Source organism: Phascolarctos cinereus, unplaced genomic scaffold, assembly GCF_003287225.1.
Source record: "Phascolarctos cinereus isolate Bilbo 61053 unplaced genomic scaffold, phaCin_HiC Scaffold_2;HRSCAF=192, whole genome shotgun sequence".
Classification (NCBI taxonomy): domain Eukaryota; kingdom Metazoa; phylum Chordata; class Mammalia; order Diprotodontia; family Phascolarctidae; genus Phascolarctos; species Phascolarctos cinereus.
In genome coordinates this window covers 321,739,162-321,762,935 of record NW_027555625.1, presented here as the reverse complement: position 1 = coordinate 321,762,935, position 23,774 = coordinate 321,739,162, and the positions used below count along the sequence as shown (strand labels likewise).

General features: G+C 38.5%; 1 protein-coding gene across 1 annotated transcript in view; it reads left to right on the top strand.

Moving 5' to 3' along the window:
• ZHX3 (zinc fingers and homeoboxes 3) overlaps nt 1–23,107 on the top strand; it is a 150,328-nt gene extending 127,221 nt beyond the window's left edge. The window contains 4 exon segments of the mRNA XM_078150230.1: nt 4,522–5,014; nt 5,016–5,708; nt 5,710–7,543; nt 15,806–23,107. Of these exon segments, the coding sequence (XP_078006356.1) occupies nt 4,673–5,014; nt 5,016–5,708; nt 5,710–7,543; nt 15,806–15,816 (2,880 nt within the window). The 5' untranslated portion in view covers nt 4,522–4,672 and the 3' untranslated portion in view covers nt 15,817–23,107.
• Nucleotides 23,108–23,774: the final 667 nt, after the last annotated feature.

Genomic DNA, 23,774 nt, shown 5'->3' with positions numbered 1-23,774 from the left:
AGCCCTTCTGACTTTGAAGCCAATCAGAAAACTCCTTGTCAACACATAGCACTAGCCCTTCTCTTGACCAGGAAAAAACTCTCACATGTTGGACCAATACAAGAAAGGGAATATCACAGACGCTGAGGACTGGGTTAACACTGGCCAGTTCCCCATTACATGTGGGATGAGAGAGAATAAAGTGTCAAGAATGATTTCAAGGTTTCAAACTTAGGTGACTAGAAGGAAGGTGGTGCCCCCAGGAAGAATAGAAAAGTTTGGAAATGGGATGGGTTTGGGGGAAAAGTTCTGTTTTGAATATGTGGAGTTTGACATACCTATGGGACATCAAAATGCAAAATAGACATTTGGTGTTGGAGCTCAGTAGAGAGACTAGGGCAGGATATGTGGATATGTTGTACCCTTCTCCCCCCACAGAATGTAACCTCCTTGAGGACTTTTCTTTTTTGTCTCTGTATACCCTAGCATCTAGCACAGTATGTGGCAGGTAGCAGGCACTTAATAAATGCTTAATGATTAAATGGTTTATTTATATGCCTTATACACATTTGTTTATATTCTTGTTGCCAGTTTTAGGCCTGTTTCTTCATCTGTAAATTAAGGGGATTGGACTAGATGATCTCTAAGGTTACTTCCTAGAAGCCCAAGAGGATGTCAGTCTACCTTAGTCTTCTTGTACACAAGATAGCTTTAATATGTTATTTTAAAATAGTAAATCCTTCAATGCTAAGATCCTACTTGGCCTACTTCCATGCCCATGACTTCTGTGAGCACTCTATTAGTAATGACTCTAGTGATAACACTGCCTTCTCCAAACACTGTCTTCCTTGAACTTCATTCTATAAGCAACTTTTCATGAAATTAGAACATACAGACTTTCCATTTTAAACAATTAGTTTCCCCTCATTCCCTTCCTAGCAATGATAAATTCTTTGTCCCACAATTTATAGCCAGAAGTTAAAATATGGAAAATCCATCCAGTAAATATATGCCTTCTTAACTCACCTAACATCTTGTGTGATGATGGAGTTTTATTGCCTGTTTTGTGTTCTTGTGTTTGGGGAATTGTATAAGAAATCTCTTGTGCAAAGACTAATTTTACGAACTGAAGTCATTTTAATTTTTTGAAAGAATATAATTGATTTACAAAAAATATTTGAAAAGCAAAGTATATGGAAGACTGGGATAGGAACAGGCTCTTTTAGTTTTCCCTTTTCACTTGGATCACTTTGGCAACTCCAGCATTGTGACTTGTTATGGCAGACATTTTTTGTTTTGGGGAAATAGGAGCTGAGACATAAAATTTCCAGTGCAGCCTTTTAATAAGTAGTATCTCTCCAGCAGAGGATGGGCTTGTGCAAAAAAAAAAAATCCAATTTAGGCCTTCAGCAGGATATTTTCTGGGTTAATCATTTGTAAAGAGTCAAACTCACCCAGCCAAACCATGCAATAACAATAGTCTCTAGCTTGTTTTTTTTTTCATCTCACATGTGGTTTAGCTTAAGTAACTTGACATATTCTTTCATAGGATGATAGCACCTGATTTGTTGGGCATTGGTAGAACACGAGGTTTGAATATATGGATTTTTCAGACAACTGAAGCTTAATCATTTAGGTACCAGAGCTTTTACATTTGAACCACTTTTGAGAGAAATATCCCTAAAAACATTTGCAATGGGACTATAAAATAATACAGGGGATCTCAAAAGTCTTAGTATAGTTGTAATCTATTAAAGCATAGTAGCTATTAATCCTTAAATCTGCACTAAGACTTTTGGTTGATGCTAAAATACAAATATAGTCATTTATGTATATTGAAACAACTATGCTAGCACTTACACGTGCAAATAAGGATTATTCTTCAGAGTCATTCTCTTGGGAAGCTATATCCTTGTTCTAGCATGCCTGTCTTTCGTAGTTCTAAACCATAGGTTCTTAACCTGGCTTTTTAAAAAATATTTTAATAACTATGACAAAACAATTGGCTTCCTTTATAATCTTATGTATTTTATTTGATGCATTTAAAATCCTTATTCCAATAGTCCACAGGTTCATTGGAAGGCCAAATGTGTCCCTGGCACAAAAAAAGGAATAGAATCTCTGCTGTAAACCTTTTTGGAAATTGCCTTCAGCATCAGTTTATAAGCCATGTAAGGAAATTAATCTTGTTATTTTATAGCAACACTGTCTTTTAAAAATGATATTTATTACTAAACTTGATCACCTAGCTTATTTGCCAGTCGTGGCTCTGAATGACTATTGTTTCCAAAACTGAAGTTTAACTCCAAGTATGAAAATTTACCACCATTGAGAATTGGTTTTTTTAAGTGCCACAGTTTAAGAGGCCATTGCAAAAGGTTATCTCCTAAAATGTTTTGAGCAATGGCAGCATCATTTGAATGAGAGGTACAGCCACTCAGGGTAGTTATTTTGAAGAATTATTATCATTTGAATATGCACATTCATAGGGTTGTAGATTTAGAGCCAGAAGTGACCCTCACAGTTATCTTGTCTGACTCCCCCACTTTTCAAAAGACAAAAGTCAATTTTATTACCTTTATAGCCCTACCCTGTATACTCTACATTTCCTCCTTTAGTAAAAATAATACTGAACATAATTTAATCTTGGGGCCATTATAAGCTATTCTTGTACTGTGTTGAAGTAGGGATTCTCTCACGTTACTGGGGGTGTTTAAGATTTCACTTGTTCTTAAGTTGATTTCCCCTAGATTGTTCTCTTGAGTTCACAAGATCATAGATTTAGAACTGGAAGGAAACCCTATCATTTGACAGAGGAGTAAACTGAAATAGAGGTGAAGTTATTTGTTTGACTCATGTACAGCCCTTTTCCATTGTACCACTCTGTGCCATAGTTGGTGATGCTGCATCTCCTTGCTTATGCTGGCTTGATTATTTTCTGTCACTTTTCTGCCACTGCTGTCCATTGTTCTCTTGCCTCCTCACCCTTCTTGCCCCTAATCTTGTTGTTCACCTTCGCTCTGAAGTGCAGGGGAATCAGAAGCCAATTGCTGTGCTTAAAATATTATATATTCTATATGTCCGAGAAGGGAAAGGGTGGCTATGTAACTGTGCCATGAAATGAATCCTATGGGTTTTGGGACTTATTCTGTTCAAAGGGTGTTAAGGTTGCTGGAAGTCTGAACACTAGATAAGTGTGTCAGTATTGCTGTTCTGTATTCATCTGTCTCAATAATTGGGAGAAAGCCTAATGATAAATGTATGCCAAGATGTATAAATTCTAGTTCAGAGTAAATTTTTTTTTATTAATGTTAATTCATTGTAAGATGGTGAAAAGGTAGCTAGCCCCTTACAGATTCTTCAGATGATTCTTCATCATATGAATAGGTTACTCAGTTCAGTTAAGTAACTATTTATTGAGTAACTACTATGTGGTATATTTTTCATTAAGATTCCCCCAGTTGTTAGCACCCCCTAACTTTGCATTTCTATTCATTTTATATGTAATATATATTTACCTATCTGAGAAAATGTTGAATCCCCCCAGTAGAATGTAAGTTCCTTAAACTGTCTCAATTCTGTTTCCCCAGTACTAGCACATATTAGTCACTTAATAAATTCTCATCAGTTGTGAAGAAATGTTGCCATGAATCATTGCATACTCGTCACATATCTATAGGAATTAAATCTATATCTTTCAGCTTTGGGTATCTTTCAGCGTAAAAATGACTAAGGACTGAATAAAAGAATTTGTAATTCTCTTATACCTAACGGAACATGCAATATGACTTAAAACCGGTAGATGAGACAGAAGGAATAACAATAAATAACTTGTCAAAGATTATGTGAGAATGCTAGCCATCATATCCCTAGACATTGGGACTCCCTTGATATGGTGGCCTTTCTGTTCTAATTTTCTTTTTATTCTTTGACATGAAAAGAATTTCCAAACAGAAGATATGCATAGAAAAATGCTTATTGCTCTAAATTTTTGAGCCAGAATTAGACTAGGATCTTTTATTCCTCTGCTAACATGGTCAGAATTAATTCCAAGGTACTTAAAGAATTTTTTCCCAGGGTTGCTGCATGCAAAGTTGTAAGAGTAACATGAAAAAAAAAACAATTGTTCCAGTCAAACGAACTGAAATGATAGATTGCTAAGTTACCCATGTGTATATTGTGCTGTAGTATCTGCAAGTCATGGGATCATAGATTTAGAACTAGAATCTTAAAGGTTGTCTAGCCTCCTCATTTTACAGATGAAGAAATGAGAGGTCAAGTGACTGGCACATGATCACTAAGAGAATAAGTAGAAGAGCTGGGATATGAATCTAAGTGCTTTGACTCCAGATCTAGCCCTCCTTCTAACAGTGTTCTACTGTCTCAGCAGAATCCTCATAGCCAAACTGCTTAACTAACTTCCTTTTAAAATGTCATGGAAATTGAAACCAGATTATAGAGTGTATCCAAGAATCTATACTATGTCTGTGAATTAAATAAATACTTTTAAAGAAGTTAATTGCTTGTTTTCTTTGTCTTTAGGTTTAACAGGGAAAATGTACACTCTTCAGCCAATTGAGATTCAGCTCTTGGAGAATACTTCTTTGAACCTCATGGATTAGCTGGAATTTGGACTGTGAAGTCCTTGCTGAGAAGAGCTTTCAAGCTTTGATCACCTGAACAGACTCTAGCAATGGCCAGCAAACGGAAATCTACCACTCCTTGCATGATACCAGTAAAAACTGTGGTGTTACAGGAAACAGAAGCAGACCCTGTTGAAGGTTTTAATGAAGGAACTCAGCAAGAGTTACCTCCTGAAACGCCTACTGTTAATGATGCTGTTAACAACAACAATAATAATAATGGAACACTGTCTAATGGGCATCGAAGTACTTTGGATGGTGATTCTTACATATGTAAATATTGTGATTTTGGGTCTCAAGACATGAATCAATTTATGGGGCATATGAACTCAGAACACACAGACTTTAATAAAGACCCCACTTTTGTATGTATTGAATGCAGTTTTATGGCAAAAAACCTCTGAAGGGCTTTCACTCCACAATGCCAAATGTCATACTGGTGAAATCAGCTTCATTTGGAATGTGGCCAAACAGGACAATCATATAACTATAGAGCAAATCATCTCTGATAGCACCAGCAGTCATGACCTTTCAGGGGAGTCCTATGAAGAAGGAATAGATGGACAAGCTGAAATTATCATTACTAAAACTCCAATTATGAAGATAATGAAAGGGAAAGCTGAAGCCAAAAAAATTCACATGCTGAAGGAGAATCCATCTGTTGGAGAGAATTTACTAAGTCAGCCATCCGGGGAGAACTTAGTTAGTCAGTCAGTTGGCGAAACTGAGATGAAAGAGAGTGATCATTCTTTCACCAATGGATCTGCTCCAGGCAGCCAGGCAGCCAGCAACCCTGTGAAAACTTCACATGTTGCCAATGGTCCACTAATTGGAACTGTGCCTGTTTTACCTGCTGGCATAGCTCAATTTCTATCTATTCAACAGCAACCCCAAGTGCATACACAACACCATCACCACCAGCCACTGCCCACATCCAAGTCACTTCCCAAAGTGATGATTCCACTGAGCAGCATTCCAACATACAATGCAGCCATGGACTCAAATAGCTTCCTGAAAAACTCTTTCCATAAGTTCCCTTACCCAACCAAAGCTGAGCTTTGCTACTTGACTGTTGTGACCAAGTACCCCTGAAGAACAACTAAAAATTTGGTTTACTGCCCAAAGATTGAAGCAAGGTATCAGTTGGTCCCCTGAAGAGATAGAAGATGCAAGGAAAAAAATGTTTAACACAGTTATCCAGTCAGTACCTCAGCCTACAATCACAGTTTTAAATACCCCTTTGGTTGCCAATGCTGGCAATGTCCAACATCTCATTCAGGCTGCCTTACCCGGTCATGTTGTTACAGGGCAACCAGAAGGTACAGGCGGATTGCTGGTTACTCAGCCAATAATGGCCAATGGGCTACAGGGGACAAGCTCCTCTCTCACCTTAGCCGTTACCTCTGTTCCCAAGCAGCCAGCTGTTGCACCGCATAACACTGTTTGCTCAAATACTGCATCTACCGTAAAGGTGGTAAATGCTGCTCAGTCTCTGCTCACTGCATGCCCAGCTATAACTTCCCAAGCTTTCCTAGATTCTAGCATCTACAAAAATAAAAAATCTCATGAACAGCTATCAGCTCTGAAAGGTAGCTTTTGTAGGAATCAGTTCCCTGGACAAGGTGAAGTAGAGCACTTGACCAAAATTACAGGCCTCACTACAAGGGAGGTTCGAAAATGGTTCAGTGATCGAAGATACCATTGCAGAAATTTGAAAGGTACTCGAAGCATGTTACCTGGAGATAATAGCTCTATGATTATGGACTCCACACCAGATGTTACCTTCACTCTGTCACCCAAAGCACCTGACCTAGCCTGTGTGACAACAGCAACGACACCAGGGGTTCATCACTCAGCCAAACGGCAGTCCTGGCATCAGACACCAGATTTCACCCCAACAAAATATAAGGAGAGAGCACCAGAGCAGCTCAGAGCCTTGGAGAGCAGTTTTGCACAAAATCCTCTTCCCCTAGAAGAAGAAGTAGACCGACTGAGAAGCGAAACCAAAATGACAAGAAGAGAAATTGATAGCTGGTTTTCAGAGCGGCGGAAAAAAAAGTCTGCAGAAGAGAACAAAAAATCTGAAGAAGCAGCTTCTCAAGAGGAGGAAGAGGCTGAAGAAGATTGTGGTGAAGATGATGCTGCTGATGAGTGGAGGGTTTCAAATGAGAACGGCTCTTCAGAGGCCCCAGGTAGTGATCATCCTCAAGTGGAGCGGAAAGTCAGCCCCATCAAAATCAATCTCAAGAATCTGCGAGTGACAGAGGCAAATGGCAGAAATGAATCGGTAGGACTGAGTGCCAATGACCATGAGGATGAGCAGGGTTTGAGCAAATCCCTGGAACAACCCAAGAACAAAGTGAATTATAAAAAGACAGCCCAGCAAAGGCACTTGCTCAGGCAACTGTTTGTCCAAACCCAGTGGCCAACAAATCAGGAGTATGATGGTCTCGTCTCCCAGTCTGGCCTGCCCAGGGCCGAAGTCGTACGCTGGTTTGGAGACAGCAGATATGCACTTAAAAATGGACAACTGAAGTGGTATGAGGACTATAAGCATGGTAATTTCCCCCCTGGTCTATTGGTCATCAGTCCAAGCAATAGAGAGCTTCTTCAGGATTACTATAAAACACACAAAATGCTGTATGAAGATGATCTTCAGAGCCTATGTGACAAAACTCAGATGAGCTCACAACAGGTTAAACTATGGTTTGCTGAAAAAATGGGTGAGGAAACCCGAGCTGTATCTGACACTTGCAGTGAGGACCAGTATTCCAGCACTGGAGAACAAGCAGGAAATCACAAAGGGACATGTGACACCTATTCAGAAGTGTCTGAGAACAGTGAGTCCTGGGAGCCCAGTGGCCAGGAGATCAGTTCAGAACCTTTTGACACACTGAGCCCTCAGACTGGAATCCAGCTAGGTAAGGAACAATGTATCACTATCCACAGTGGGGAGCATAAGAGTACCAAGCTTCTAGAGCACTCTTCTCAATTACTGTGGTCTGGTCATCAATACTAATGTGAATTTGATGACTGTTGATTTTAAGGCTTCTGGGCAGGATCTACAACCTGTTCCATGGGACATCTGTGGCACAGTGAGAAAGAGACAGAAGTCATGAGGATGAGTTAATGTAATGCTATAAGAGGGAGAAAGAGCCAACCCTTTATAGGGTTGTACTCATGCTGGAACAAGAACTTAATGTGTCTAAGGTGGTCTCTCCAACTGCCCTAGAAGTAATTTGTGAGTAGAAAGTGGCTCCCAGAAGTTCTTGAGATGTTGTGCTGATGTGGAGAAGTACATATGCCTTCGTGTTAGGTTTTGTTTTTTTAAGTGATGGAGGGAGAAAGGAGAAGGGAGGGAATTTTTAAAAATCAAACAATGGAAGATTAATTAGTAAGACATAAGGGGAAAAAAAGGACTTTTAATTGTCCTTATATGGTAAGTTTTGACAAATAAAAAGTTATGTACTGCCTTTTCTGCTGCCTTCTCTCAAACTTTTAGGTTTAAATTTATCCATTGAAGAAATGCTGTCAATAATGAAAAATCATTTACTATTTCTTAGAAGAGTATTGGCATTTGGTTTCAGTATTTTGAATCTCATGCTTTTTTTGTGGAACTGTATGTGTTATATTTTAAAGCAGAGGTGTCAAACTCATGGTCTGGGGCACAAACCAGATTAAAATGGCATTGGGAAAATAAAAATACAGTACAACATAGATAATGTTAACTTGTGGTTTTCTTAGTAAGTAGGCAGCCTCCTGGGATTGTTTCTAACTGAGTTTGATACCACTGGTTTAAAGTCTGTTTTGGAGGGACCTACATGATTAAAGAAGCGCATTTGAAGGGACAAACATCTCTCAGATTTCCAGGCCTTGATTATGCATTTGATGGGTTCCTAGGTCTTTTTCTGGGATCTTCTTCCCCTTTTCTTAAGCTTTCTTTTTGGTTTACTCTTTGTAAACACATATATTAAGAGATGTCCAAGGAGAGGTGAAACTCTGATGAGCCCATTCATCTACAGATATTAATTCTAGTGAGAGGTTTGGTGGAAGCCTAGTAAGATTTTGAGATTAGTTGTGAATGTGTTATTTTTGCTTTCCCTATATGCCATTACCACATGGATAATTTTGTGTCACTTATTTTCCTTCTGCTGCTGATCTTAATGTCATGTCCTTTTGAAAATTCAATTCAGAGAACTTTTGTTAAATGCCTATTATGTGCAATGCTGTGCTAGGTGCTAGCAATACAAAAATTACAAACTTGCCCTCAAGGAGCTTGTTCAGGGCTGTTAAGGGGTCCCCTGAACTTGTCTTTTTGAGTTGCCATATTTTCCAGAAACACTGGACCCAGAGCTTGCAAGAGGCCCTGAATGTGTCAAGGACGAAGCTGTCCCTGAGCTGGCATAATTTGTTGTTGTACCCCAAGCTGGATTCTCTGTGTGTCCTTGGGAGGCAAGACAGGTGCTAGCCAGTCTGTGCCAGGCTAGAATAATACTTGTGCAGCTGGGGTCCTTTGCAGATAAGCAGACCCTCCTATGTACATAATCTAGCAGTTCCCAAGGGAAAAGAATGAGGCTTTTGCCATTACCTTGCTCCTCCTCAGGGGGAGTAGTCTTGTCTTTTTTCCCACCTTTGCTGCACTGTTCCCATCCTGTGTCACTCTCCTTCCTGGTATCCCCTCCTCCCATTGTCCTGCTATTATAAAAATGTAAATGCCCTTAAAAACGGGGAACCCTTTGGGTTCCACATGCATGTTCATTTCTCTTGTAATAAATCTGGTTTTCGGGGCAGCTAGGTGGCGCGGTGGGTAGAGCAATGGCCCTGTAGTCAGTAGGACCTGAGTTCAAATCCAGCCTCAGACACATAACACTCACTAGCTGTGTGACTCTGGGCAAGTCAGAAAGAAAGAAAGAAAGAAAGAAAGAAAGAAAGAAAGAAAGAAAGAAAGAAAGAAAGAAAGAAAGAAAGAAAGAAAGAAAGAAAGAAAGAAAGAAAGAAAGAAAGAAAGAAAGAAAGAAAGAAAGAAAGAAAGAAAGAAAGAGAAAGAAAGAAAATCTGGTTTTCACATAAGTCTCAAGACATTGTGATTGCCTGTTGACAAGCTCAGATGCTAGTGGGATGAGGCAGGGCAGGATAATCTATATACAACACTACCCAGAAAAGTATAGTGCAGGGTGAGGTGTAATGGGGCAAGGGAGAGAGCTAGTGCTGTAGGAAAATGATAGAGAGAGAGAAAGAACAACACACTTTCATTTGGAGGAGTCAGAGAAAGCTTCAAGTGACAAATGGCCCCTGAGCTGCTGAGAAAGAAGATAAGGATTTTAAGTGCTAAGAAGATAAGGGAATAAGAGATTGCCTTCCAGGTGTAGGGAATGCATGTTCATGGAAGTAGGAGACAGCATGTCAAAACCTTAGAGGACTAGGGTAGCATGGGCTTTCGCCAACCAAAATTATTTTTTCTTCATAGGTAACAATTGATAATATGAGGTTGTGATATTTGGCCTTGTTTTGTAGGCTTGGATTTACAAGGCAAGCCATATATAGAGGTTGATTATTTCTTCCTACGCCAGGGACCCTTAACCTAGAGTTCATGTACTTGTTTTTTAAAAAATATTTTTGTAATTATATTTCAGTATACTTAGTTTCCTTTGAAAACTGAGGTATTTGTGCATTCATAAATATTAAATATTATTCTGAGAAGGGATCCATGGGCTTTTGGCAATATGTCAAAGTGGTCCTTGACATACAAAACATTAAAAAAAAAACCTAAGACACACTGTGAAGGAAGGAAGAAGAAAGGAGGGAGGAAATTTTAAGTGATATAAATTCCAATTTACAAGTTTGGATACCTCCTCCACTAAATTTTAGCTATTTTTACTACTTAATATAACTCTGGTTTTCTTTGCTGGGGATAAGAGAAAACTACCATAATTCAATTGAAATTATTCTTAAAATCTGAAACCTCTGTGCTATTCATGCTTTTGGACGATGAAATGCCCAAGTCCTTGGCTTCTGAACAAGAGTTTATTAAGCATCAACTCTGTTCCAGGAACTAGGCTAGCTGCTGGAAATACAAAGACAAAAATGAAAACACTTCTGAGCTTAACATGCTCACATTCTGTGTGCTTTGAGTGACCCTCTTTGAGGACCCAGGTAAAGGTAGTACTGCTAGTTAGTACCTGTATCTTTTTCAACAATCTATCTTTTGGAGAGAGAACTAGCTGCCTTTCTAACCTCAGGGATTTGAGTAACTTGCTGACAACTACTATTCATTCAGCATTCACCTTCTTAACCAAAAACCAGAAAAGCTTGACTAGACTGCTCTCACTCCCCTAGGAAATCTTGAGATTTTATTTTATCTAATCAAGAAAGTTTCTGTAACAATACTCCCTCCTCCTACTTGAGCAACTCAGCTTTGTTTTAAGTTGTTTTACATAGAATAATAAGATGATTCTTTACAGTAGAAAGATGAGTCAGAAAATCCTGGGTTCAAATCCCACCTTTGATATTTACAACCTTTGTGATTTTGGACAATTCATTTAACTTTTTATTTAACTTCACAGCTAGCTGGCACAGTTGATAAAGTGCCAGGTATAGAGTCAAAAAGGCTCATCTTCCTGAGTTGAGTTCAAATCTGGCCTCAGACACTTACTTGCTGTATGACCCTGGGCAAATCACTTAACCCTATTTGTCTCACTTTCCTCATCTGTAAAATGAGCTGGAGAAGGAAATGGCAAAACACTCCAGTGTCTTTGCCAAGAAAACCCCAAATGAAGTCATGAAGAATAGGACACAACTCAAAAAATGACTGAACAAACACAACTTCTCTGGGGCTTAACGTTGTCATCTATGAAATAAAGAGGTTGGATTAGATGACCTCTAAGGTCATTTCTAGCTAAGTCTATATAATACTATGAATAATAGCTAACAGTTATATAGGTTTTAAAGTTTGCAAAACACTTTACATATATTATCCCATTTAACCTTCAGAAAAGCCCTGTGAAGTAGATGCTATTTTTAATCTCCATTTTATGGGGATAAATGAGGAAACTGAGGTGGAGAAAGATTAATTGACTTGACCCAGGGACAGAGAACAAGTAAATATCAGAGGAGGAATTCAAACTCAAGTCTTCCTGATCCCTCTGTGCATCATTCTTTCCACTAGACTCAATTGCCTATGAGCCTATCAATTGCCCAAAGGCTTTTTACCCTGATCTACTTCGGTCCTAAAATTTCTTAAATGGCCACCACCCTTTTTCTTTTTTTAAGCATGTATTTTATTGATACTTTTTTTTTCCTTTTTCACGTCATTGGCATTTCCCAATGACTGCTGCTCCCACAGAACCCTTCCTTGTGACAAACAAGTATAACCTACTTCAGGGTCACTTGACCAATAGGATAGCAAACTAGACTTTTTCTCCAGTCTTTACAACTTCTCATACTTGTCCAAAATATAAATTATGGACAAAAGATAAAGCAACTTCAACTCTTTCTAGGCTCTAGGACACAAAGAATGCTAATGAGGTAAAAATCTCAGTGAAAATTAATCCCTAATGCCAATGCCTAATGCCACAGCACTTCCTATTCCATTCCCCCAACAGGAACACTAACTGACTTATGGGTTTGCAACAGAGCTCAACCTTTCTCTCCTCCTTCCAGTGCCAAGGAAAACCAAAAAGCAGTTTACGCTGGCAGGGACAGCAGGGAGGCACAGCTCTGTACTGCAGCAGAATTCAGCAAGAGAACTGAAGAACAGAAGGAAGTAGGGCAGGACATGTGTGTGTGACTGTGTAGCACTCCACTAACCCTGAGGGGAAGAGTCTAGCATCCATCTGGGGCCAGTTCTGACCCCCTCAGAAATCACTTGTGGCAGAGACTGAGGCTTGTCCAAGTAGGAGGAGGCTGAGAGAGCCTTTAGATCAGCTTCTGGGGAAACTTCCATCAAAAGGGAAGGAGTCAGAAAGCGATCCATAGGGGAATATAAAGAAAGAAGATTAAAATTATCAAAAATCTCAAGAGGAAGAAAACTAAAAAACTTTGAACAGAGCAAGACAAACCCACAGAAAAGATATTACTAACAGAAGGGAATAAGACCTCCAGATCACCCAAAAGGATCCACATATCTATGAATAAATATTGCAAGGCAAAGGAAAATTAATACCTGGTAACACAGAGGACCCTGTAGATCCCAAGAGAGTATAGAACCTCAACAGGATGTTCCTGAATGATTTAAAAGAGAAATAAAAATTGTGAAAGCAGAATATATAGCCTGCAGAGCAGAAATAATTGGCAGAATAGAAAAACTTGCCATGGTGGTCTCACCAGAGAAACAAAAGAGAGAATAACTGAGTGGGAATGCAAATACATGAAATGAAAAACAATCTGTAAGAAAAGAAAAAACATTAAGGTTAAAAAAAAAAAAAACAACCATGACCTCCATTCAAGCAAAACGTATTAATCACCAAGATAAGATAGGTAGAGAATGGGAGAGGGGAAGGCAGCAAACAAGGTATGAGTACCTACTATGTGCCAGGTAGTGTTCTAAGTGCTTTATAAATATTATTTTATCCTTACAATAACTCTGTGAGGTAGGTGCTTTTATGGTCCCCATTTTACAGTTGAGGGAACTGACAGCAGTTAAGTGACTCAGCCAGGGTCACACAGCTAGTAAGTATCTGAAGCTGGGCTTGAACCCTAGTCTTTCTAACTCCAGGTCCAACACTTTATCCAGTGTGCCCCTGAGCTGCAGGATTGTAGGTCACCCAGAACACAAATCAAAAAAAAAAACAAACAAAAAAACCTGAACACTATAATGTGAGAAATAATAGAAAAAAACTGCCCCCAAAGTACAACTAATACAAACAAACCAATATACATAATGTTCCAAAAGTGCTTAAAATTGCATTAAGACTTTTGGGATACCTTGTATTGGTTATGACAGGCAAATCATACTTCATTTTATAGCTATTGCCCACCACCTGTCTTGTGAGAAGAGGAAGGCTTGTTTCATTCCTCTTAAGATTGTGTGCTGCATTCTTCAAAGTTCTGGTATTTTTCAGTATTATTTTCCTTACATTATTGTAGTCATTCTAGAGATTGTTTATATAGTTGTGCTTACTTGATTCTGCCTCAGTTCATATGAGTTTTCCCAAGTTTCTCTTTTGTACCTTTTGTTTTCTATTTCTTATGACATAGTAATATTCCATGTCATTCAAACACAGTAAGTTGTTCAGCTTTCTCCAATTGATGGGCACCTAGTTTAATTCCAATTTGTTCCTACCATGGAAAGTGTCACTACAAATAGTTCTCTATAAATGGGGGACTTTCACCTTTTTTTTCTCCGGATGTTTTAAGAGCATATGCATAAAAGGAATAGACAAATTTTAAAACATAAATTTTGCTGTGTTTGCTTCACGTAAAGTTTTTTTTTAATTATCCACAATTTTCAGTGGCAAGCTATTAAACCAATGGTACATGTATTATGGGGTAGCACTGAAAATGAACCTGTCTTTTTGTTGCCCACTTGTAATTACTGTGTGTTATTGTGACTATTAGTTACAACTACAAAATTATTAGCATAAGGAAGATTATGAATAATCACTGGGGACACTGCTTTTCCTAATCAAAGTGGCATGTTTTTGTGTGGCCTGAACACATTGTTAATACCTGAATCACAGTCTTTTTGCAAACACTATTGCAAAGTAAATGATAAACAATATTGGTGTGAGAATACAGCCTTCCTAGTGCTATTAGTGACGGTAAATGCATTTCATCTTCCTATTATAGCTTGAGTTTTGCCAGCTGTCCTTTGTGGAGTGAGTAAATGATGCTCGATAACTTTTCTAGATAGACAACCTTTCATGTAAACCTTTGATGTGGTAATAGTGAGTGTGCTTAATTGTGGTACTATTGCTGGCCCTGAGTCAACATGAAAGGATGTAGTGTTAAATGATTCTTTTTTTTTAAACCTCAAGTCTTAAAACTGAAAACATGGCAGAGGAGGAGGCCTTTTCTCCTTTCATCTGACAGGTTAGGTCTAAAATACTCAGTTTCCCTTGCAACTTCAAATCCAACTTGATGCTGGAAAAAGGTGACCTTTAAGGTCCCTTATAGTTCTATTTTTTTCTGTAATTCCCTGATTCCAAGTATGATTGTTTCAGCTTTCAAGACATGAGGAAATGAAAAACATGTTTATTATCTTCTAAACTGGAAGTGTATTACCTATACTTGTAATGCAAGTGTTGGTATCTTCATGGCATTTACCACTTGGGAGGCAATGTGGTGTATTAAAGAGAACTGGCTTTGGACTAAAAGAATGTGGTTTCAAATCCCACCTCTGACTCTTATTATCTGTATGACCTTGGGCAACTGACTTAATCTCTGTGGGCCTTCCTCCCTTTTCCAAATGAAGAGGTTGACCTCTGAGGTCCTTTACAGGTATAGATCTATGATCTATAGATCTGTGCGTAGTCCTCTCGATTCTGCTGTAGGCAAGAAAGTATATTGGGATGACAAGGGATATGTAGCATTTCATGGAAGGGTGGGGAAGGGGAGGTGCTACACTTTAATGGCCTAATTTTTTTGGGGGGGTCACAGGCCCCAAATGACTGCCATAGGCCAGGGCAGATAACATAGAAAGAATGTTACTGATTGTCATTAATCACCATAAGCTGTGTAAAGGTCTGTTTTGGGAAGGCCTTTTTAATCAAGATCTGCCCTGGTTTTTTGGTTTTTTTTTTTTAAAGGTACCTGTTTAATTCGCATTTAGGGCTGAAAATTGGGAAACAAAGATCAAGGCTACAGTAACAATCTGCGTAGAAGATTAGACTGCCTGCTTATCTTAGAGGAGTGTTGTGAGGAGACTGAGGATAGCCATGTGAGACAGCAAGTAAAGGAGGCCACAGCATGACTGTGGGTTGACCTGTGGCTGTCAGGCCAGAGGAGGCAGCATGCAGCTGTGTTCTGATTGCCATGTTGGGTTTAGCCAGCTAGCAGCTCTCCTCCCTTAATCTATAATTGAGCTGAACCTGGAAGTGGGGGCTACTTAGCGTGAAGGGAGCCTTCAAACAGCTCTTAACTTGAGAATGTGATGCTATATTTAAGATGCTCAAACTTTCACTTGTACATGTTTGAAGTCTGTTCTAATATGTATGTTATGTATCTTTTTTTTTCCCTTTCTCCAGAAGCAGATTGAATTTAAACTGACTGCTATGAAGGATCTGCCAAATGTAGGAAGATATCAAATGGAATGGGCTGGATCTGAACCTCTGCTGCAGGGGCCAGTTACAGTGCCTGCTGTTGTGAGACTTTTAGCCAAGCACACTGGGGAGAGGCTGTTGGGGAACTCACTGGTCGGCCCAGAGCTCTTCACAGCCAATTTAGGATGATATGCTGAGCTGGGCAGAGCAGGGTTCATGTCAGATTCTTCTTCCAGCAATATAGGACCTCTTCTTTGCCTTCCAGTGGATAAAATATTTCAGATTTCTTATTCATGTACAACAGAACCAACTTTTTAACATATACATCTGCCTATACACATTTAATAAAACATCAGATTACAAACATGTTCATTACATAGAAACTTCTGATTAGCAAAGCAGTGCATTTCCTTTTTCTCTATATATATTTAGTGTCTGTTCTCTGAAGGTTGATATCACTACATTTACTCCTCTCTAAGTCTTATCAGGGTGCAGTGCATTGAATCTAGAGAGCATGTCATCAGTACACTTACAACTTTATCTGGAATCCTTTCTATGGATCCCTTTCTGAAAATAATTCTGCTTTGTTAAGCAATCTCTGACCAGTAAGTTTATAAGCAGCAGTTTTCTTGTCTGAAGTTATAGTTGAATAACAGCCATTTTCCCCCAGGTTAAAAAACAAAACAAAATAAAACTTATTGGTTATTTGGTTTCCTTTTCATGAAAAATTCTAGATCAGTTATTAACTATTTTTCCATTACTGGGTTAAGTGAAGATGTACTTGATCTTGAACCTGGTATATGTATTCAGATGCCTACTACTGAAAGCCAGAAATGTTCCAGTATTAGATAAAAAGAGACAAAATCCATAAACAAAGCACAAAGCCACTATGTGTAGTACCTTTCACCTGAGGATTTCAAAGCACTTTATAAATGTTGATCTCTAAATCCTCATACAAACTTGGAAAGGATAAGATGTGGCAAACATAATCACCACTTTACCAGTAAGAAAGCTGAGAATGAGAAGAGATTAAGTGACTTTCTTAGCTGTCTGAGTTGAGAATAGCTCTCAAGTTTAAGTCAGTGGTATAAGGCTTCCCAATAAAATCATAAAACTTCTCATCTTGCTATTCTAATCATGAGTTTTCCTAGTCTTCTCGCTTGGTGAATGCACAAGATTTAAAGATTAAGGATGGAAATCATTATTAAGCAGTGATTTTTAAAATGTTCCCCTCGATTTGTAACCAAATGTGGTTTATTTAACTTTAATCTCTAGCTTATCATTTTTGCCTACCTTGAAACTTTGGTATTTTTGGAAAATCAGCTGAAATGATACCTTTTGAAGTTTAGAATAATTGTTTGAATGTACCATCTACCTTATTCATACAAAAATCCTCTAATATAAGAAGCAGCTTCCATGGGAAGATTTCTGATCTCATTTCTAGTATATCTCCCAGTGCAAGAATGGACTGGAAAGCATCTTAGACAATTTGCAAGACTAACCTGTCTGTGTTTATTAGCAACGTACACAGTTATTTCCAGAGAATTTCATAGACTGTCAGAGTTAGAAGGGACCTCAGAAATCATCCAGTTCCCTTATTTTACAGATGAGGAAATTGAAGTTCCAAGAGTTTAAACGCTTTGCCTAAAGTCATACAGCTAGCAGAATGGGACCTTGAGTCAGGTTCTCTGATGCCAAGTCTAGTGGTCGATACTATAGACACTATTCCATTTCCTTTGCCTTGACTTCAGTAAGGTAATGACTGCCAGCTCTTTAGGGTAGAGTTAGGGAGAGCAGGTGACAGGGCTTCAGGGTCTAGAGTAAACTGAGACACAGGAAATCCTGAAAAATATAAACATCTGTGGCTCTATGATGTGTGGCCAACTTAAGACAGGCAAGTAGAAGCTTAAAGAAAATTAATTATGTTGGAAATTGAGTGGCATGAACTATGGCTAGCTAGTAGAAATCAAGCATGCCCACCGCTCAGCCCTCAGTATCCCAAATAAACACTTTGAGGGCACACATAGCAAGTCACGTAGCTGAATTGGCCTATAGTACTGAAAAAGGTGCCTTTTCTGGGGGCAAGGGAAATTTTATTCTGTGGTCTGGGAGAAACCTCTCTTTGAAATCCGAAGGCCTTCCTACTACTTCTTCCAGACCCTAACCCCTCTAGCTCACCTCTTTTTCTTGAGAAAATGACCTGGGAGTTTTACCAAGACTTGCGTTCTGTCATTTTGCACCCTGTGTTGGATATGACAGTGGGGTGGCCCTGATGGATTGTGTTGAATATTACGTCAAGAGCATGGATTTGTGAGTGATAGCTTCCTCCAGAGAACAAATACATGACTTTTTTCTCTAGCGTTTATATACATACAGGTTAATTTATATATGCACATATACAGTACAAATAATCATTTGATATTACCTTGTAAAATGTACATGATATGTGCATTTTAGTAAATGAATTAACATAGATACTAAGGGAAAAAAACAGCTCATGCATTGGAAATGAATGTCTTTGTATTTATTTGTACACTGAACACAACTGGGGGAGAGGCAAAGAGAAGGCCAGTTTCAAAGTATCCCACTTAAGAATCTCACTTCCAAAGTGACAGCCCTTGAAACACAATCACTCCCATAGTTTCTTCATGTATTAACTACAGAGTTTTACTGGAGAATGTTTTCTTGGTTCTTTTATTAGAGGTCATATTAAATGTATAATCCAAACACTGTAATGGAAAAAATTAGTAATAGAAAATTGCAGTGTTGGAGCATATTCAGTCAGAGTTCACAGAATGCACTCTGGACATGAAAACTGTCCACTATACATGCAGGTCCACTTACATAAAAAGCAGTTTAGTGGAAGACTTAGGAGCTTTTTAATATTGTGAACTTTTTTCATACGCATTAGCCCTCTCAAATGGCTATGACCTAATGGCTGCACAGTCAGCACTGTGAGAGAACCAGGAAGGAAAACTGAAAGGGAAATCCCAGGGATGCAGACAAGACCCATGTTCTGCTCATGTCCTTGTATCTGAGTGTATATAAATATGGTTTGATATTTATTCTTGCAGATAATTTACATAAGCAAGTGATGAAGGAAGTAGTTTGATCTCAGATCCATGTACTTAAAATGGAATAAAATAAAAATATTAACTGTATGGGTGTCAGAGGCCCAGTGCTTTGGGTGTAAATCTCAGGAGATACCAAAACTGAGCAGAAAAATTGGAAGCAAAAAAAAAAAGGTTCATGGAGTGGACAGCTAGGTTTAATGGTCCTGGCAGCAACCATTGTGGTATTCTAGTACACATTGCCACAATTTTGCATGTAGCCAAAGTGTTATGTTGTCTTCTAAGTGAAGACAATCTTTTGAATTAGGAGTAGGAGAGAACTGGGACTTAAGTTGGTCTTTCTTGAGGAAAAAAGAATGTTTTATAAGCTGACTAACCTTTCACTTCCTTTTCCCAGTATGCACTTGGACTTTGGAGAGTAGTAAGATTATGTACATTTATGTTTCTTATTGCCTGTTTTTTTAAATGTTTAATTTTTTTACATGAAGATATAGATCGATTTTTATAGATGAAACCAGATCTGTTATGTTGAAGGAAATACAGGATAATGTGGTATGCTTTTCATATTTTTGATTACTTGTTTGAAGTTTTGATTGTAGAAAAGATTTTGTGTTTTAAGAGTTCTCATTTTTAAATAGGTTTTTAAAAAATAGATTACTGAAGTCTGATCTCTTAGCACTTTGACTTTTTTTGTTAGTTGAATGCACTAATAGTTAGACAGCTTCTGTGAGTGCTGCCTCATTTCTAATATTTGATCTCTTAATTCATACACTTAGGCTCTGTTTCTGATTTATTCACGATCTGCTTGATTATTTGCACTGTTTTCTAAGGACAAAAGAAGTCAGCTTAAGGTATTAGAGGGGATCTTTCCTTGGTTTCAAGCATGCGGACAGTTATTCCTACTCCCCTCTTGCCTGGGATTGTCATAGGAATTCAGAACATTTCTCCAGACTGGCATCCTGGCAAGTGGTAGGCTCACTCATCGAGTGAGCAGATGGTGACTAGCATTCCTCTTCCACTCTCCTCCAGCTTCTTGGACAGCACTCCTATCATCTTTCTCCTCTGGGTGTCAGAATATAACCTTTCCTTCAGTATGTGAATATTCTCCCAATAACCTGTCTTGGACCCTATCAGCTCTTATCTTCCTTCCTTCTTAATGGACCAAAAGAGTTTGGTTGAGGTTAGCAGGCAATAGTATTTTATTGTCAACTCAGGCAGTCAGTCCCCAAGGAATAGAAAAGGACTTTTAGAATGTTTTTATAAAGCACTGCAAAGCCCTTGACTGTACAAAAGCTATGTTGATGTAAAGCTAAGGGTGATACTTCTTTAATGTATGTTTAATAAATCCAGATTTTAGTGTATGGTTGGTTAAGTCCTGCCTGTACCATGTAGAGCAGAGGGCAGTGTTCAGGACTAAGGTAATTTCCCTCAAATGGATGTGTGTACTGCCAATAACTCATTAAGATTTCTGTAATGCACTAGTTATCCTATCTTGTGATTTGTCCAAGCAGTAATGCACGAAAATAATCATTCAGGTGTCATTCATAAGAAATAGAAAGAGTAGTCCACCTGGGAAGACTTCCATTAAACACACTGTTTTTCAAGAAACTGAGGATGTGGTACCATCCAGAATTCCATTGCTTTCACTCAAATAGCCTCATTTTTGCAGACCCTAGTTACTTTTCCAGACTCTGGTAATAAGGGTAATTGGAAGCCCAACTTCCTTGTATTCTTTTTGAATGCAGAGCACCCATTAGGAGCTTTTATTTGATAAGGCTGATAAATGTGTACAGGTAAATGAACACAAACCCAAGTATAAATAATACTCTGGAGCATTAATAATATTCAGATATGGCTAAGGACAACACCTGTCTATAGAAAGCTTCACTTTACTTTCAGAGAGCAGATATTAAAAACCTAGGCCCTGTCTTCCAAAAGCTAATATGTCATACATCCTGTTTTCTGTAGCCCATGTATAATTTGGCAAGTTGCATCCAGGTTGTAGAAAAATCATTAATAAACAGTGGGGAAACCTAAGATAATTGGGATACATCAGGGGATTACTTGGTTTATTTATGTAGTTATATGTGAAGATTAAAACCCAATTTTTAATACTCAGTTTCTGTTCAGATTATATCATGTCTTTCTCAGAGTCAGGCTAGTCATGTTAGCGGGAGGAAAAAAAAATCTACTGAGCACCTCCTGGCTAGACTATTGGTTGTTAATTGAAAAGGGTGTCCCATATAATTTGACCATCCTTAAACCTAGTCTTTTATGTAGGTTAACATAATTATTAGTTTTCTTCTAGGGATTAAAGTTGTTTTTCTCCCATTTATCAATTCAGCATATTCCCAGTACCCTGAGTGATTGAAGTGAATTGGTAACTGAATTTGGCTGCCACCTTTCTGTCCTCTCGGCCTGGGTACACAAAGCCCTGATCACCAAAAATAATGACCAAGTAGGAAATTTAGTGTGGTGTGGAAAGGATTACTGTTGTAAGGACTGACTTGCTGTGGATTCTTTATAACAGTACTTTTTTTGTATGAGTGAAGACTTGTAGGAAAGGTTATTTCTTAAATCAAAGCTTTGTCTTTTGGGGTCTGAAAATATATACATACATATATGTATATATATATATATATAGTTTGGCCTGGTCAAGGAGGCAACATTAAGCATTTGCATTAAAATATTTAATAGACATAGCCTTTTGGAAGGCTGTCTGCTTCCAAATGGCTTTGGTGGAATAACTCTTCTGGGAGAGGTTCGAGGGCAAGCAAGGACAAGTCGGAGATTATAATTAATCCTTGTTTTGGTGTAGTTTTCAGAAAAAAGGAGAAAATTAGGGGAGGAAGGGATAGAGGGGGGAGAGAAAGACTAGAATAGCTTGTCTTGGTTACTGCATTAAAAGCTTTTTCATCTAACTTTTTGTCCCTCTTTTGAAGGGATGAGCCAGGAAACTGAAATCAGCAGGAAAATCTAGGATAAAAGCTGTTCAGAATCACAAAATGTGGGGTTTTTCCCAAGTCAGGATCACATTCTTAAGTGTTAACTCTACTCACATGGTGCCTATTAACTCTATAATTTAATTTATATTTCAAAAGAATTATATCATCTCTGCCTCCTGCCTATAACACTACACCATGTTTGCAGTCTGCTGGAAAATGGAGGCATATCCTATTATAAATGGTAGACTAGAACCAGGAAGAGTGTGGTTTTACATCCCAAATACTTAACCTGATAATCAGCCCCACTGTTTTCAGGTGGGAATTAAAGAAGGGACACAGTTAATCTTGGGCAATTTGTAATTCCTGCTTTGTCCATAGGCAAAAGCTTTTTTCCGTTGTGCCAGGAAGAGTGGCCTGTACCATGACTGTTATTTTTTAAAAAAAAAAAAAAAAAGGAAAACCTGCCAGCACTCTCCCTGTCCCCCTGTAGATTCTTCATTGAGACTGTTATTAAGCACACCCTTTGTAAAAACCAGCGTTTTTTGCCAATGATCTACAGGCAGCTTCCTGAGAGCAGCTCTGCTTCTCTCTCCTCTCCTACTTACTTGTGATCTAATTTGAGTATAAGCACTTTGTTCTTTATATACTGCAGGAAGAGATTTTGAGAAAGATTGTTAAACATCTTGCTGTTGCAAGACTGACCTCTGCTGAGAAATAGGCTGGATTTGAAAATAAAATTCATTTCAATGAATTCAGCAGTTCAAAATGGACCTGTTTCTGGTGGCTTGTATAAAGGTAAAGAACTTTAGCCAGACTGTAGACTGAATAAGGGGCCCATTTCACATGTAGTAGAAACAGGCCTTCCTTTCGGATTCTGAAGATGAGTGGTAGGGGATGTGGTGGAGAAACCAAGGGACTAAGACAGTGGCACATGTTAATTTAGCCTTATGTGTGAAGATAACTTTTTTTTTTACTGTGGGTAAACATTTTTTAAAAGTTTAAAACCTGCCTTAGATTGGGGCTGTGGTTATTGCTACTGCCTGCAGTGGCTCATGTGAGTGCAAACTTACCTACAGTTGGTCTCAAGGGCTAGCACTCCTCACAGCACTACTGCTCCTTCTAAGAAGTACATTGTGTATTTCCCTAAATCTTGTATATGTGGACTTGATGTGGGGAAGGAAAAAGAAAAGAAATTGTTTGTATAGTTTGCAATGGTTCTAAATGGTACTTCAAACCTTGATTATTCCTAAATAAAATACATAAAACCATCATCTCACATTCACAGATGTGTTTCTATGAAGGGAGTCCGAATTTCTAGTTAAGGTGGTTGCTGGCAGATGATCCAACCCAACTCACATCAACTCTGTTGTGCTGGTTTCTATGTGTAATTGCAACATTTGACTTCAGCCAAAGGCTTTGGAGTTAGTTAATAAACTAGGTCAAACTGTGCCAAGCCCATTCATAGCATCATGTAATTGACGTGGAATACTGGCATATGGAAGCTGAAAGGGGCCTTGATTTAGTCCAAACCACTGCCTCCATGTTACTTTTCCCAATCATATAGCATTAGTAACTGCTGCCCAAGCAGATTTTGCCAATCCCCATAGTTTAAATGATTTTTTAAAAGGATGGAGTAGGGCAGCTATGTGGAACAGTGGATAGAGCACCAGCCCTGAAGTCAGGAGGACCCGAGTTCAAATTCGGCCTCAAACCAAACACTTGACATTTACTAGCTGTGTGACTCTGGGCAAGTCAACCCCAATTGCCTAAAAAAAATTTTTAAAAGGAGTAAAAGCTTATGTTTAAACATCATCTGCCAGAACGTCCATCTTTCCTTTCCAAAGGAAAGCCTTTATTCCATCTATATCCTAATGCCCTCATGCCAAGTTGAGTTGCCTTAATCACAAACTAGACATGAAATTGCTTCTTTTGTTGAAA